The sequence below is a fragment of the Lipophrys pholis genome (genome assembly GCF_963383615.2).
Source record: "Lipophrys pholis genome assembly, chromosome: 10".
Lineage (NCBI taxonomy): Eukaryota > Metazoa > Chordata > Actinopteri > Blenniiformes > Blenniidae > Lipophrys > Lipophrys pholis.
In genome coordinates, this window is record NC_137640.1 from 16801230 (window position 1) to 16819467 (window position 18238).

Here is an 18238-nt window from a genome sequence, read left to right on the forward strand (position 1 = left end):
TATAACCACTTTGATTTGGACTTGAGAACAAAATAGAGGAGCGGTTTGATACCAGTGCTTTTTGTAGGAACACCGAATGTGAACATTACTTCTGAAATCTAATCCGGATGGCAGTGAGCAACACAATAAAAACGTCAATCACAAAATTATTGTTTCATCTCAATGAATCTGTAATTTAACATGAATAAAACAGTGCGGAGGAAACAAATAAAAAAATCCCAAAAGATAAACAGCCTTTCTTTGTTTGCTGGAGAAAACGATGGCAGAACGAGGCCGTGGATAAACTATGTAGTTTTTGTGAATGCACAGCAGGCCATTGTTCACATTAATGTATAGAGTTACAAGGTCTAGACTCGTACATTTATAAGAAAGCACACGCAATCAGAGAATCCAGTTTATTTAATTGTCTGATATCCATCACTTTGTCAGTAAGCGACTCGTTAAACCTAATATGCGTTGTTTTTTTTCTCTTCCCCCGAGGTTTAAACGCTTAATATGAAAACAAAGTCCTTTTTTATGAGGCAGCCTTGTTTTTCTATCGCAGGAGTTACTCTTTCAATGAACTAAGAGTAATCAAATTAACTGAGCTTGCATCAATCTCGAATGCTTGTCATTTGCTCGCAACATACCCTTGCTTTACTTACTTATATTATCTGCAGGAACGTTGACTATGGCGGGCTCCAGGAGGTTGTCGGCAAGGACGAAGGCCCCTTCCTCCAAAGTATCCAGTAACATGGTGGCAGCGTGGGTTTGCTCAGTGCTGTTCATGTCCTGCCAGGACTTCAGGGCCTCCGGTCGCAGGAGGTTATCTACCGTGTCCACAATAGCCTGTGTCAAACCAGACAACCACAACAAACACAAACAAACAGACGAAAAAAAAAAAAAAAAAAGAGATACTTGAGTGGCTTGGAGGAAAAAAAGCTTTTGTTAGCAACCACACACACAATGTCACATGCAGCCACTGAAATGAAGGGAAGAAATGATATGTGTAAATTGAAATGACACCAGCAGAAAGAACATGAAAGAAAGTTAAATACATGTATTTTTTTTCATTCCTTTAATTATATAAAAGCAATTATTAATGGGCATTAATGACAAGAAGAAATTGTTGAATAATAAATGAATGAAAGAAAAACAGCTCACACACACACACACACACACACACACACACACACACACACACACACACACACACACACACACACACACACACACACACACACACACACACACACACACACACACACACACACACACACACACACACACACACACACACACACACACACACACACACACACACACACACACACACACACACACACACATATATATAAATGCAAGAGTGAGAGACAGACAGAGAGAGAGATGAACAAGTGCATCATTAATGGTGAAGATTCAGTTTCTTTTTCAAGGACATTGCATCGAAGCGGCTGCTTAGTGTCAGTGTATCGAGCCTATCAGGTCAGTCCAATAACAGTTTATATAGTAGAGGCTAATGAGAGTTAAAGCACCGAAAGCTGTTCTCAATTACCACACTCTAAACACCAAGTTCAAGCTGTGGCACAAACCTTTTTCCTTCTTGAACTTTTCACGGCATCGAATAAGTCACTGAACTAAGAGTCATTAAATCACCTCACAAAGGCACTATAAAGAAGAACCTGACCATGAAGGCAGAGGCTGCTTTTTGTCAGCATTAGTTTACTTTAAATCTATGGGGGGGGAAAAAAACAAAAAAAAAACCAAGATAAATTGGATGAGGGATTCCAGACAATCCAGGGTTTTTCTTCAGGAAATAATCAAATCGATGTGTCTAATCAGGTAATCAATGCTGGCAACAGCTGTTGGGACAGGGCAGAGGGCAGGGCAGAGGGGGACCAAGTGTGTTGTTGCGTCACATATGGCAGATGTCAGATACCACTGACTCCACAACTCCATGCTTAGATTCTCCGATGCCATCATTAGTCAAACAAATGTGGTAGTTTACATTGACGCGCGCTGACGTGACATCAAAAATCATAGGGATTATTTGACAAAGAGATTTGGTTTGACTACATATAAGCAATTCCCCAATTTACTTGCTTCACGGGCGCATTGCGACCATTAACCGGCTAATTAGCTTGAGCTTGATCTACTTAAATTGGTTCCCGGAGGAGTGATTTGGATTGAGAGGGGGGAGACTTTGGTGGCATGCAGAGGACACTGGTGTCCTTAGCGGTAAAGGGATGTATAGGTTCAAAATACATTGATGTGTCAAGCCAAAGAAGTGATCACATTCAAAGAAATACTGAAAGAATGAAAAAAAAAAAAAAAAAAAAAAAGACCTGCTCTGGCCCTATTACACAAAAAGAGTTTCGTACTTTTAAATTATGAAGCGAATGATCTGAAACCCGTGTCCTTGAGAAACAAGAGCCTCAATTTTTACTGAAAGGTCAGGTGATGGTCCTTGGGAAAAGGGGGGTGGGGTGGTGGGGGTGGGGAGGGATTAATAAATCACAAGTGAACAAGTGAATTCATGAGTGTGGCATATTGAATTGAGCTCTCATAAAAAAGGCAACAAAGCAGTAAATCCTTCATCAAATGAATAATGAGGGGGATGTAAGACCAGGATATTTGCTTGAGTTATGTTGTTATTTATCCAGGCGTGCAGTCTCGTGTAAACACAATAAACACACAACAGGGAGGGAAAAGCAAAATGAATGACAAAATACACCATAGCTGTCAATGCACTGAGGGGAGAAAATACACAGAGACACATACACATCCACGAAAAGAAGCCACATCAGTAATTGGAAATGACTTCCCTTTGACTTAGAAAGCACTTTATACGACTGTGGCTGTGTGTAAAGCAATTACTCAAAAAAAAAAAAAAAAAAAAAAAGGCAGGAAGCAAAGGGAGGTGGGGGAGTACATGACAGTGCAGAGGGTACATGCTGCTGAACTTGGGCCGGGGCATATATAGTGGTGTACAGGAATAAAGGGGACAGCAGCAAGCAGAGTGGGCAGAAGCATTGCTTCAGTACCTTCATGTATGCTCTGCATGTCCTTTCTCGCTTTTGAAGCTTTTTTATTAGAGAAGAAAAAGAACATAAAAAAAAGAGACATATAATTTGCACAAATTCATGAGCTTGAATCAAAGGGTTTGCAGGAAAAAGGCATGTCGCTGTAAAAACTATATTAAATTACTGGCCCAGCGGCTCCCCATCGTCTAGTGTACTGTCTCAAGTGTTACTCACCTGCTTACCTGATTTTAACAAATAAAAGAGCTTTGACTGATTTGTGTAATACGCTGCGTTTTCTATCTACGTGCTCAAACACATCACATATGTATTTGAATAACTAACTCCCGTGAAGAGGTGTCTGAATGACATTTAATTTTTGTATATTCCATGTAGAACACTTAAAAGTAAAAGGGGTGATTGACAATTTCAGTAGCCAATTGTGCCTACACCCCAACCCCACGCATGCACACACACACACACACACACACACACACACACACACACACACACACACACGCACACGCACACACACGCACACACGCACACACGCACACACACACACACACCTAACAAGGTCTTTAAAGAGCATGTACAAAATATTGCAGGTACTTCACTTGGCGACTTGTCAGCATGTAAAATATTGCAACTACTTTATTGTTTTACCGTCCTCGTGACTTGTCAGTAAATTATTAAAAAGTCCAAACTCTGATTGCAGTGAGGTTACAATAATGGTGCTGGTTTGAGCATTTAGGGTGGATGAAATTACCTTGTTGAAGCTCCTTCCTGCTGAATCTTTCTCGCTCGGCCTGAGCTCCTGCAGCTGAGCATCAAGGATGTCCACCAGCTGCTCCATCAGACGCACCGAGGAGCTGACGTCCCCTGCAAAGATGGGGCCTTTGGTATGCTTGGCTAACTCGTTGGCCAAGTTAGCTGCATTTTCACCACTGCGGATCTGCCAGGGATAGATTGTTTGCAAGAGAACATTAAACGAGAAATGGAAATTAAGACAAAAGTCTTGAAGATCGAGTTCCAGTTGAATGAGGCCTTGGAGTGCTAATTACCAATATAGGTGGATTAATATCTTCTTTTTACACAAAAGTTGTTAAAAAAAAAAAGAAAGAAATGAAGAAAATAACTGCAAACTAAATTTACAAGGTTTCTCTTATCAGTAATACCCATTTTTTTAATAATATCATTTAATCCAAACTTACTTGTGATTGGTTGCAACTATTTATATATTTAAAAAATACGCATTTTTTTCTTTTCATACCATTTTTAGCATTTACCTTCATTTAAAAAATTTTGTTCTGCAATTTGCTACATTTTGTTTGACCAATTTGTCTCAAAAACAAACAGGACACATCCGATTTTTATAGCCGAGTAAGATATATTTCCAGTGATCTGACCTCCGCTCATTGCCATTTTCCAACAGTAGTCAAATGACCTCAGATTTCAAATCTTTCAAAACATAACATACATGCATACAAGACACAGTGTTCAGTCTGACTCTGGTCGATGTTTTTAAGACGCATGTTCCACTTTGAGGAAAAACATTAAGGCAGAGCTCATACGAACCTTCTGGGCTACTTGGTTGACCCAGTGGGAGGTACAGTTGCTGAGATCGGGGCCCTTCGGGTGCCAGTCCCCAGTGGAAAGGACACATAAATAAGATGCCGTGCCTGACAGGGAAAAACAAGAAGGGAATAGTCAAGTCGATTCAAATCAAATTTATTTTGTCATTTAAGTTCTTTATAGGACACAAAAGGACATGAGCAGAAATGAAAGGAGGGAATTAAATCTTTTTTATATTCAGAATTAAATATCAAACAACAAAACATTAACATAAAAATAACACTTTTATTTGCATAGGAGAACATGAAGCAGACAAATCTTTTTTTTTTTTAAGTCTATTTTTAAATGCTGGTGTGGACAACTCTTGCTGAATCTGTCAGAGAGAAATAAACTGTGGTGACGAACCATTTTAGTACCTGCAAAATCCTTTTCCAGAAATGTTTTCAACAGCTTGTGCCTGTTTTTGCTATGAAGTGGCAACACGTTTTTTTTTTTTTTTTTCTTCTGTCCTAATTAGCCCCATGTCTGATGAACTCTGAGCACTAACACGATTTCACACACAAATCAAATGAGGACTACACGTCTCCGCGGAAGCTGCGGGAGTAGCAGCTGAGCCTGCTCCTGTGCAACAACAGCCGTTACAGATCGCTTAGTCATGTTTTGCCGTCGTATGACACAGCTAAAACAACATCATAATAAGAACGGGTAGCATTGATTTTCTGAAACACACGCTCCTTATACAGATCAGACACAGGAAACTAACTGGCAGCCCGCGGGCCTAATATGGCTGCCGTCCCCATTTCTCTGAGCCAGTGAAATTCAAACACGACTTATTTCACTGTTGATGGGAGTGGAAAGGTAGTTTTCACCGTATTTGAACTAGATACCAGCTGTGATTATTTTGCATATTCACACGCGACAGTATATACTTTATTACAGGCTTCTTTTATTGAGAAAATATAAAATGCATATCGCGATAGTTAAGTTATTCTCATAAAACTAGTCGCCATAATGATTCTAATAAATCCTCACACAGCGGTGCCCCTCTTTCAATGAGGAAATAAATGGTTTGGCCCTCAAAATGATCAAAATTGCTCATCCCTGGTGTAGATGAAAAGATGCTCGCATACAAGAATATCAGACGCATCCAACAAAACCAGTGATGTTCTCTACAGATGCTTTGGGTCATATTGAACACAGCAGCACTTGGCCCTGAGGTGAGTGGGAGCCCTGTTTACCTCGTGTTCCCTTTGGACAAGGTCGCTCCACCAGCATGCCCCTCTGGGTCTGAGGCCACATTATATCTCTTTTCTCTGTGGCCTTGCAGAAGCGTTCAGGTAAGGGGAAGGACTCCAGGGGTGGCGGCGGCGTAGTATGCGGAATTATGGGAGGTGGCTTGGCTGCTCCTCTGCTGCCCTCCTTGTACCCAATCGTGGTGGTTGTATTGGCGACACCCCTGTGTGCCGTAGTTGTTGTAATAGTGGTTGTAGTTCGTTGTGGCTGAGGAGATGTGGTGACTTCTGACAGCGGCGGTGCTGTGTACAAACACAAAGGAGGAATGCGTAAAGAGGTGTTAGAGGAGGCAGAAGGATGGTTATTTGATGTGTTCAGCTTTGATGATTTACAAACCATGATTTTATTTATTTCTTTATTTACTGGGAAACATAGTTATCGTTCTCATAAAACCATGACGCTGTAGTATTAATAAAAGATAATGACCAAATGGCAGTTTGACCCCTTGCCTGCTGCGTGAGGTCAGCTCATTAGCATGGCACCCCCGGTGTGCACGATGTTGAATGTTTGCTCGGCACACCCTGGACAGATACTCAAAGCTTGACCTTCTGCAAAGCAGATTTTCTCATGTGCCACTAAACCTTAAGTGTGCCCCCTGTAAATAACATTCACATTTTTTTTTTTCCTCAACATGTTCAACACTGTAATGCTTATATATCCAAGTACCCTGTTGTGTAAATGGCTGCTAAGTGCTTTGTGCAACAAGCGTATTCGCTTTCCCGTTGACTATGGCTTATCCAAGGCACTCAGTCTGAAGCGAACAAGACAATAATTACAGTAACATCCTCCTGCCTGGCAATCATTCTTGCCTGGGAGATTTTGTGGCATGGATGATTAAATTTCACTGGAGCAACACTGAACCTGTATGTGTGGCTATGGTGCCAGAACATTCATTTTACAGTTGTTTCTCTCCACAACTCATACTCTGATAAAGCAGGTATGCAGTAACTCATGCAATGCCCCAGGCAAAAACAATATGTTTCAGTCCCAGGAAAGGAGAAAATAGTGCACTCCTTACATTTAACATGAGCCACTAAGGAAAAACTATGAAGACATTTTTCATATGAGACACTAGAGGAATGTTAGTAACTGTGTAATTACATTTCATAAAAGTCAAACATATGGGAGTTACCTGGATGAAATGTTGATAAACACTAATTATTTGATATATGTCTGCTCCACACCGCCAAGTATAAAAAGAAAGCATGACCCCCCCGACAAAATATTTGTTGGTTGAATTTGAAAGGATAAGCCGTACAAATCAAAGCAGCTCTGATTGGAATGCGATGTGCATACTGAATCTAATCGCATTTGAGTACTTTGATTTCCTCCATTAGGCTGCCTGTAGAGCATGCAGAGAATGTGAAGAGGTGCTGTTACACTGAGCGAGTTGAGCACAGTCGTCCTCGGTAGTAAAACGAGAAGTGAAAACATAGATGAGAGAGTGACAGAGACCGAAAGCGAGGAAGGAGTCAGATATAGAACAAGGGAAGTGAGCGAGGAGGATAAAAGAGGGGGGAATATACATATATGCATAGAGGCTGCTGGCAGGAAAAATCTGAGACAATGGGGGCGAGTTGGAAAACAAGGAGACGAGTTCTGTCTCCCGGTGGTTTGGAAGAGAGGGAGCCAGACCACGGCAGAAACACCTCCGTATCATTGCCTCCATTGGATAATGGTTCTGGCTGATAGCTACACTACCACAATCCCAAAACACAAAACTCACACACACACCACTGCGACTATCACTGCAGGCCCCACGGTGTGGATGAGAGATTTCAACACAGTTGAGCTGAAGGGAAATCGCCTTTGAGGTTGGCTGCTACCTGTGGCGAATTAGGCTCTATTGACCAGAGGAGATGACTCTGTGTGCTCCCTCCTGTTCAGCACGATAGAACTACACACACACACACACACACACACACACACACACACACACACACACACACACACACACACACACACACACACACACACACACACACACACACACACACACACACACACACACACACACACACACACACACACACACACACACACACACACACACACACACACACACACACACACACACACACACACACACACACACACACACACACACAGGCAGGTGACATGAAGGTGTACACAGCTGACTGGCTGTTTTGACACTGAGCTGAAGGCAGATTTGGCTGGCTGGCTTCACCTCAGCCTCCTCCTCCTCCTCTCGTCCCTCCTCCCCTACCTGTATCCTTTTACTCAACACAGTCAAATTCTGGGCTGCACGGCCTGTCACAGCAGTTGAGAGACAACCTGTGCTTAGTGTCCTTTCAGCACTAGCATTTAGCTGGCTGAGAGAAATGCCTGTCTCTATTCCGCACCAATACCGACTTTTTTTGTTGTTGTTGCAATAAATCGTGCTTTTTTTTTTTTTCTTTCTTTCTTATTTCCGGGAAGACTCGCAGTCGCAAGCAAAATGCACAAAACACATGGTTTTGAATATTTCTCGCTAATTTACACGCTACAGAGTTATGACTTAATTATGAAAATAATGTGTGTGGACGTTGTTTCTAAAATATTATTATCATTTCTTTTAAAACATCTGGGTCAGCGTTGCTTGGCGAATGTCCAGAGCATTCCCAAGAAAGTGTGGGGGCCCATAATAGGTTTCTCATTTCCAAAGTATGAAAGACGATGACAATAAGATCCCAGCCCCTATGGGTGGGTGAGTGGGTGGGTGGGGGGGCAGGGGGGCGTTAGGAATCCAGACAGAAATAAAACGAAAATGAATCGCTGTTCGGCGGCATGATTTAAGATAAAGGGCCCATGACTACAGCTAATAAATCAAAACGGCATCTGCTATAATGCAAGCACATTCCTTTAGCATGTCAACTGACAACTGTATCTTGTCTACAACTCATTCAACGGGGCTGCTTGTCACGGCTTGCCGGGATATTCAGCTTAGTGGTGTCGTTACATGTGCAATTAAATCACTTTGAAGTGTTGTTTTTTTTTTTTTTTTTTTGCAAACTACCCATCAGCTTAAAAACTAGAGGTCTAATTAATGTTGGGCCCGTTAATATGAGGCTAAAACAAATAGGTTTGGCTAACCTGCAGCTTTCCATTCCAGAAGGGTTGCCCCACAGTAAACCGGAAAGCTTTGGGAACTGAATTCGGGGTGGGTCTGGGAATGTCTGCGACGCGCAAGACTACAAAAAGCTGTGCTGGCATTACTAAAAATTGCTCGTCTCAGTGTGCACTGCCACAGAATACAGCTGTACTTAAAAGAGCTTCATTAATTACAATTACTCATGAAGAGGACATATTATATGAAAGGGCTAAAATAATCCTGTTGGGAGGCTTCATGTTGTGTTTATGATGCAAATTAATCCTCTTTTGTGTGTGAAAATGATGCTAATGCGAATGTAGTCTATACTTCCCAGAGAGAGTCATGCATAAACAATGCAGCTTCTCTGACCACTGCTGTTACTGTGTACTCAGCGTGTCAACCTGAAATCCTGCCCGCAACACACAATAATCTTATTACCTTCATGCCGTAGCTTAGTTCAATTTAATCCAATGAAAGCCAGTAGGAATTAACATACAAACAATAATAGGGGCACTCCTCAGGTAATCACTTCTCCACAGAGATGTCTAAGTTTTTAAGCAGAGAGATGATGTCTCGTGATCTGTTGATAGTGCTGCGGTGGCTTTCGCCATACATTTTCTGAACCATAACATGCACAAGAAATTACCAGCATCACAAGTATTTCAACAAATGTGTGACACAGCTGAGCACTTTCCCTGTTCAATACTCTTTTGATCGTGACAAAGCAAGCAAATCCCACGTTTGGGCTATATAGCTAAAACCAGGACAGGATCCTTGATTATTATGTCTCTGCTGCACTCAGCCCAAGGGGAAGCCTCAATTAGCTGTCATAGAGTGTGAGCGCATAGAGTGATATTCTCCAAAGCACCGCCAATAGTCAGGACAGACTTATTCATAACCTCACACTTGACTGTATCACAGTGCTTCAGTTATTACCACTGGGGTTATAGGTGCAGGATTGATGACAGACAATGAGACAGGAATCCAGGAGATTGTTGTCAAAGCATAGGCATAAAAGTAAGCACTGAGGAACACACACATGCACACGCACGCACGCACACGGCCAAGATAAGGTGCTACCGGGACTTACCATTCACGCCAGGGTGACAAATGAAAACCGACAGCGTGTGTGTCTTTTATATTATGTTTAATGGCTTCACTTTCACTAGGCACCGCATGGCTGTTCATCGGGGTAATGTTTCATACACATTATCGGGCGCTGTTTATCTTGTGAGAGAGGGAAAAATAGAAGCGGGAACACAGATTGAGCATTTGATTCAGCTAATTTGCCACATAAAAATGTTAAAGGATTTATTAAATCTCACTTATCCTCACTAGAACTGCTCTGTCATGGAATAATCTCACAATGATGTGAAGCGAGGCTGCTCAGAAGATTAGGAGATGCTTTGTCCCCCACATCTATTAGGTTAGAATTACTATCTGCTCAGGTAAAAGACTTGTCTTTTCTGCACTAAACTGTGGCCTCTTGGTGCTAATTACACATTAATGGAAAAAGAATAGCAAAAAGTTAACATGGGAGAGGAAAATTACAGAGTCTGAGGTCTGCTTCAGTCTTCGAAAGGTGATTTTGGAAGAGTTAAAAAGTGGAGTGGACAGAAACTATTTGAATAACTCCTTGATTTGCAAGTCACATGAGCAAAATGTGTAAATATTTTACTTTGCTAATGCTGGTGAAATGCCTCTGCTTGAAACGCCATTTGAATCAGTCCTCTCTGGTTGCAGCCTTGTAGCTATGTTCATATGGAAATGGAACTGCTCTTGAGTATGACATAGTGTGGTGATTTATAATACATTTCTGATGCATTTTGATATCTACCAATAATAACAATGATACACAAAGGAAATTGGATTACATGTCTTTCACTCCACGCTGCATTTGTAGCTGTGTGGGGGAACGTGGCACATGATTGCTTGTGTATCAGCAGTAAATATGAAGAAAGCGGAGTGAAAATTCATATAATTTCCCATGAGGCATGTCCTTGTGAGGTGTGTACAGTACACATCCATGTCTTAGGGAACAGAACCTAATAGCTGGATTATGTTATTTACTGCTGTGTCCAATATTTCTTCTTCACACAGTCCACGTGCAGTGATTCATAGGGACACATGCAGGCTGTGCCCTCCCACTCACAATTAAACAAACACAGACATACGTATAAACACATGTACACATTCATATACACCCTTGCATACAAAATGACACCAAAGTATAGAGAACAGACATAGCAGCTGCCAGACTATTGCCTTTTTTTCCCTCTCTCCTTGCTGCTTTCTGTACTGTACGTGTCTCAAATTTCAAACATTAACTATGAGCATGCCAAGCAGACTGATGTGTTACGCCGTGCACACAGAAGGGTGCTTATTTTGGGTTGCTACACACTCAAGCGCAGTCACAATTATGCACGTATGCATATGCACAAAATTAACACAGTGGCGTGTCACACAAACTTGCACAAACCCCCATATACACAGATTAGAAAACACAAAATCCCAAAGACACAATAATCAGGCCTGTGTGAAACAAATCTCCTCAAAGGCGTGTGTCAGGGAGTGATGGGGGACCATTGTGATGTCTGAGTAATAATTCTTTTAATACGCCTTGTTTCACAGTCAGACAGTAATCAAACAAGAGACTGTGGATCCCCTTGGCTATAGAATTCAGTGTAACCATAATCACAGTCCCCCTCTACTCTCGTCTCCTCTCCTCTCTCGTTCGCTCTTATGTAAAACAACTCTTTGTGACATTTTAAATCATAACCCCGGGTTTGCTGTTGCTTACACACTTGAACACTGTCAGTTGAGATCTTATGGCCACTGTGTAAAGCTGTTTAACATTAACTGTGTCAAGTATTCCAAGAAATGTGATTACTAGCAGCTTGAGTCGATCAGAAACGTTAGGTTGAGGTGTGTTTTTAGAGGAGGGCTGGAACGGCCTACCTTTTATACAGCAGCAACTGGCACTAATGTCTTCCCTGCTGGAAGGACGGCACGCATCATGATCAGATTTCAGAGGAAACAAGTGACCCACTAACCTCATATGTTAAATAGCTTTTATGGTCACCAGACGCTGAATGAAAAAGGCTGTAAATCCAGATCAGGGAACCCCCCCCCCCTCTATTTGCCCAGTGAAATTCACTCATATGTTGTGACCAAGAGTGAGACCAGTGAGTCATGATGCTTTCAGAGAAACTAAATGTGAGTTAAAAAGCTACAAGCTGGTGTACATGACTGTTTTCTAGTTCCCCTATAACAATGGCGAACAGTAAAAGATAAACAACTGAAAAATCACTGAACCTTATACATATTTGACTTTTTAAAAGATTTATTTCATGATATTTTTCAGCAACTCAACAGCTCACTGAAGTGACCTGTCCTACTTCACTGCCCACAGGCAGTTCCACCAAAATATCAGCCCACTGTTGAGGGCTTTTTTACAAGATTTCAGAAAACCTTACTACAGATGGCACATAGAGGTGTTTCATTTTGTGTCTTGGCTGGCCAGGCTTGTGTAGTTAGATCCTGACAGGAGCTGAGACCAAGCAATTCTGCTATAGATAGCTGCAAAAAAACTCCATTATTCAAGCTGTCTGAATAATTTTAAAAAACACGCAATTAAAAGAAGAAAAAAATATACATTACATGCAAGTAAAAAATTTTTTGGGAAAACCAGCAAACCTCAAAAAGTGTGGTTCTGCACAGTGCGCATGATTGCAATATTTATGCTGGGGCATTTGTAGAGTTTTCAAGGAAACCGTTTAGGATTTAGTTAATACTGTCATTTCGAGTGCACTGCTCTCACTGGGTATTATCTGAACTATCTTCCAAGGCTTTAACCACACCTCAAGAAAGAAAAGCAAACAGAAGCATATATGTGGAGACATGCTTGCACAGAAATGCAAATATCTTTTCAAGAACAATCACAGAGGAGAACAAAGAAGAAGAAAAATGTCTGCAGGTAAAATAAGAAAAGGAGGGGAAAAGAGAAAACTGATACCATAAAAGAGAGACAATAACATCTCAACAGAAAGAAAGAATGGAAGCGGGAATATGATGGGACGACAGGAAAACGAAAACAAAAAGTGTGATTTTCCACCTCAATAGCCTCTCCTTTCACACGGCCGTGTCCACTTGGACAGGTGACGGGGAGAGGGAACGGGATGATTGTTGTTCACGCAAACAAGCAAATTATCCATTTTAAATGTGTCCTGATCCTTGCTCGTGTCCCTCAGGTGAGCGTGCAGAAAGAAAGGACTCACTGCTATTTTCCCCGAGGCCCTAAGACAGCTGTGAAAGCTTAATGTTGACTTTCAAAGTGTCCATCTCTCCTGTTCTCACTTTTCTTGCTTTCTCTCTAAACGTCGCACTGCAAAAGTTGACCTCCATGTGAGCACCGCAGAAGGCAGGAATGAATCATAGTAGCACTTATTGGAGAGTTGTATATTCATCAGACTATAAGAGGTAAGCTCTCTTGGGTGACTGCTAATGCACAGGAGTCACCAGCATCTGTAACAGCTGAACATTTTTGCATTGGGAAGCAATTTTGCAAAACCCCAACTACGGGGCATTGTTTTGGCCCCATGCAGAGTTTTGCAAGCTAATTGGCAAGCTGCGGCAGTGAACCGTGTCGTATAATTTTATACAAATTGGGTCATTTTCTTGCTTACGATTCCCACTTGCAAATGTATAAATTGAAGGGGCAGCAAAGATTGAAACTGTATGCAAATGTATTGACATTTGAACAATTAAAGAGGAAGTTCTTATTTAAGTGGGTGGTAACAGCAGCACTGGGGGCTTTTATAAAGCACTGATTTAGCAACAAGGGCTAAATAAGGGGTTTCCGGTGCTCACCTGTGTCCTATTGAAGTAGCGTCAGTTCATGCATACTCGTGGTAAAAGTAGCTTTTGATTTGCTCACTAAGTTGTCTGAGGCCACATATCAGAGCTTGGCATAAATGAACAAGAAGTGGAAAAAAGGTGTTTATCATGGGTTTTCTACTGAAATTCCCTTATTTAAATCAATTTAATCATCTCGTTTACAGGATGTGACAAAGGAATACGTTTTGTATATAAGCTGTCATATGAAAGAAGCAAAAACACGCACGGAGCCGTGGTTAAATGAGCGGATTATGATGCTGTTGGTCAAAGCCAAGCGAGAGACTTACTGACCCATTTAATGTCCACTTCCAGTGGAGCCGCTTGTTGGATGTGACCCCATCCACTCCCCCGTAATCCTACAAGAGATGATCTTGTCTCTACACGAGCAGTGTTATTGGACTTGACAAGAACCCAACTGTCTGTCGTACTCGGTCTCAGCATCACGTTGATGCTTTGCATTCCATGACGGAGCAAATCAAGTGTTGGGGATGTTTGTGCACTTAAGAGATACGGGGTTTAGGAAGTGTATGGAGGCAAATGTGGATACAGTTTCAGAGTCACTCATATTTGCGTCAGTCACTCTTTTATTATGTTTTCTAGAATGAAAAGTGGGTCTTCTCTCACACACACACTCACACACACACACAGATCCTGTTTTCAATTGACCCATTTTAACTTGTTTTACTATTCATTCATTCATTCATTAATTTTTGTTTGTTCACACAATACCTCGTTCATCAAACTTGAATCAGCATGGGCTTTTACCTTTATGAATGCTGTGTTATGTAGACATGCGAGTGGCGAGGACTCGATTATGTTCTTTTGTACAAACAGTGGTTTCTTTAGGCCTGCATGAGCAAGGCCTTCACATTTGCTGTTATGAGATTATTTGAGCTTGAGAGAAGCTGAACTGTTCCTTTTATTTGAATTTTTTTCACTGCTCAAAGCACGTACCTTCAACTTTTAACACCACAAAAGCCTTCTGATGGCTCGTTTCACTGCCTAGCGAAGCAGGCAGTGAAACGAGCATCGGAATATCAAAGAGAGGGCGTCCTATGACAGCCAGAAAAAAATGCCATCATTTATGTGTCAACATCAGCCGTGTGGGAGGACAAGTTTATTGACATCTTGATGATCATCCTGGACCATTCCCCCTCACACTCATCGACTGCAACTCAACATACATTACTCAGCAGCAGGGCCAGACTCATGTCTCATTTGTCAAGAAGAGAGAGAGCCGAGTCCACAGTGACATTAAAATAAAGATATGTGAATGCAGAGCCCCCGGAGAGAAAATACAGTATGCAAGGTAATGTATGTTTCTAAACATCGTAAACACGGAGGGAAGTGGTCTACTCTTAACATTTAGAATGTGTTTGTTATAGACAGAGCTACAATGCACACAATTCACAAGAGTGCGGTCTTACTGCAAGATGTTTAAAGCCTATAATTTTACCATCGGTAACCAAAGTTACACTGTACTTACACACAGCTTGTGAAAAATCTATATCAGACACTGAAAGTAATATAAAGTCTGCTACTGTATATATTATTATCCTTGTTCTAGTTATCACTTTTACAATAAATTTAAAGCACTGTTCAATTTAATTGGTTTTCAGTTGGGTTTTGTTGTATGACTATGTTCAATTATGTTTTTGAACCTGACTAAAATATGAGATGACCTTTAGACTATCAGTGTCAGACTGCTCTAATCTCTTTCTGATGTACGGATAATTAATTTTGTCTAACTTGTGGTTGGGAAAATTGAAGCATTTCATTCATTCTAACAAAATAAAGTACAAAAAGCGAATGCCTTTTTCCACTCTGGTTGTTGCAGCATTCAGCTCGCTGAACCTTTTGCATAATATCACTTCTGCTCTCGTACCTGGACTACATTCTCTGTCGCAGCAAAGCTTGCCTTAGTCTGGCTAGACTGATGGTGTTCCACATACTGAACCCAATTAAGCCGCTCTAACCCACGTTCTATCAATACCAAAGTGGACAAGCGAACACATTAATAAATATTGAGCCCTCGGATAATCTGTGGAAAAGTTGCTTGACCTCTGTGGCTCATCACTGACTGCGCTGTGCATTACGTGGACTTAGGACTCTGGGTGTGGAGGGGATTAGGATAATTACTGTTATTATATTCTCAGTGTAAGGACTATTGCAGGCCTAGGCCAGCCTGCGCTCAGCTCTTGACAGCTAAATTAAAAATACACAGGGCTGATGTGACCCTGGATGATTGATCCTTCTTACTTCTGTCTGCCATTTCATTCTCTCTTAAGCAGAACCTTAAATCCCTACACTCCTATTACAAAGTGTGAGGTGTTATTTTTTTTCTGCCTTCTTTTAATGGCCGATTGAGAGTTGGCGCTTCAGCAATACAGGGAGGATCTAACCTTGCCCCAGGCCAGACTTTGCACCTGTCCAGGCATGTATGCTTCTAGAGGTGAGAGTATATCTCTCCTCTGTCGCTCTCCCCATCTTACCCACTCTGAAAAAGGGATATGCTAGCAGGTATCCCCAGAGCGTTAGCACCAGGGACTCGGGGAACGCCCGGATGGTAAACCTCCCCAAATCCCCTAGATACTGATCCCTTATGATATGGTAACTGGCTTTGAGGTGTTGTTTACCACAAAGTCCTGCTCACTTCACCCCCCGAGATGCTTTTCTACACTCCAAAGCTTCCCATAACATAGCTAGCACATATTAGATCCTAAATTAAAAATCAGTCAGCTGTGACACTTGATACGGAGAACGGGGAATACCAAAGGAATATAAAAGTGCACTAAAATCACAGTCTCAGCAATATCATTCACCATTATTTTCTGTAGGAGAAACGATTATGGTTAGCATTTTCTTACCATGTGCTGGATCGGGTGGGCCAAACTCCAGATTGTATCTCAGGATGTAAAAGTTATTCCACACATAGAGCTGATTATCTCGCGGATTATAATCCACAGCTGCAATGTACTGGTGCTGGTTGGGAAAGTGGATATCAACGTATTCCCCACGGTTCTGTTTGGTGTTGTAAATATAATCGATCAGGCTCTTGCTAACCTCACTTTCATTGTCTTCGTAGGTCGAGCGCACTACATACAGTACTCCGCAAACCATGAAGGCATTGGAGGCTGAGCGCTTATCATAAGCCGTGTCCCAAGTAGCCTCGAATCGCAGTGTGTAGGGGTTCAGCTGGCTGATTACCATCATGCCGTTGTTCTGTTCTGTGGCGTAGATCACCCACAGCCCGTTCTCGTCCACCCCCAGGTCAATGTCTGTTTTACCTCCCCACTTGTAGGGCGACGTGTCGTGGTAGTTGGCATTATTGATGATGGCTTCGCCACTTTTAATTCGAGTCCGCAGGTCAAACTTTACGATGTTGCGGGTCCGTTCCTTGTTGAAAAACACAGCCCCATCGTAGACCACAAATCCAGTCCCATCCACCCGATGGGGCAGCTTGTAGGTGATGGTTTGCCGAGCATTTCGGAAGTCATCCAGGGATGAATACTCAATCAGAGTATCTGTCCTATAAGGAGTCCAAGGCATGAAGTAGATTTTGTCAGCGGCTTGCAGCGGGTCTTTGCACCAGGCACCAGCTTGTTGCTCCGCTTCAAATAGAAAGGAAGGTTCACCGACAGCTTTCAGAGTCCCGGGACAAAGAAAAACTAGTAATGGGGAAAAGAGTAGAATGAGAAGACAAGACACAGGTTAAAATGTGAAAAATAAAACAGTAAAATGAACTACCAAGATATTCTCAGTCTTCGTTTTGTTTAACAGGAAATAGGAGTGGGGACAAACACATATTAAAGAATGGCCAAAACACAACTAACAGCTATAGCCAAAATTTACAAGCAGTGTAACGGTTTTGGTTTTGTGCATAGAAAGGAAAAAAGAAATAGAAAGGTTGTTAAGCATAAAGTTTAAATATATAAAGTAGTCTGAAACAAAAGGAAGATTGGCCTCAGACAATTACTGTTGAGTAGAACACAAATGAGGGGAAACAGAACAGAAAGCGAACTTAAGAGAACAATTGGTCCTGTAAACAAAAAAAAAACAGCCAACTAAATTCACTTGGCAACAGACGGAAGAGGTTATGAGAGAGCAGGAGTCAGCGGAGTCTGCAAGGTGTGTCTATTTGGATGTGTCACAGCTACACCTCCCTTTCTATGGTATATACCTGAGAGGCTTGTCATTATGAAGTGATGCAGAGTGTCACAACCATTAGAATAAAACAAAATTAAAAAGTGAGGGTTTCAGTAAGGGTTCTTGAGGTGTTTTGGTTGTTTCTCTGAGGCATAGTCGTAAGAATCAACAGAGAAGAAGAGCAAGGAAAGTGGTCAGGTTGGAAATATGTGAAGAAGAGTGGGGGAAGTTGGAGAGA

General features: G+C 41.7%; 1 protein-coding gene across 1 annotated transcript in view; it reads right to left on the reverse strand.

Moving 5' to 3' along the window:
* Positions 1-18238, reverse strand: part of adgrl2a (adhesion G protein-coupled receptor L2a) — a 102671-nt gene that overhangs the window by 22797 nt on the left and 61636 nt on the right. Inside the window, exons 5-10 of the mRNA XM_080473482.1 lie at positions 16722-17522; positions 5813-6109; positions 4578-4681; positions 3769-3954; positions 3024-3062; positions 645-828 (exon numbers count right to left, since the gene is read on the reverse strand). Coding sequence (XP_080329608.1) covers positions 645-828; positions 3024-3062; positions 3769-3954; positions 4578-4681; positions 5813-6109; positions 16722-17522 — 1611 coding nt within the window. The remainder of the gene's footprint in view (positions 1-644; positions 829-3023; positions 3063-3768; positions 3955-4577; positions 4682-5812; positions 6110-16721; positions 17523-18238) is intronic.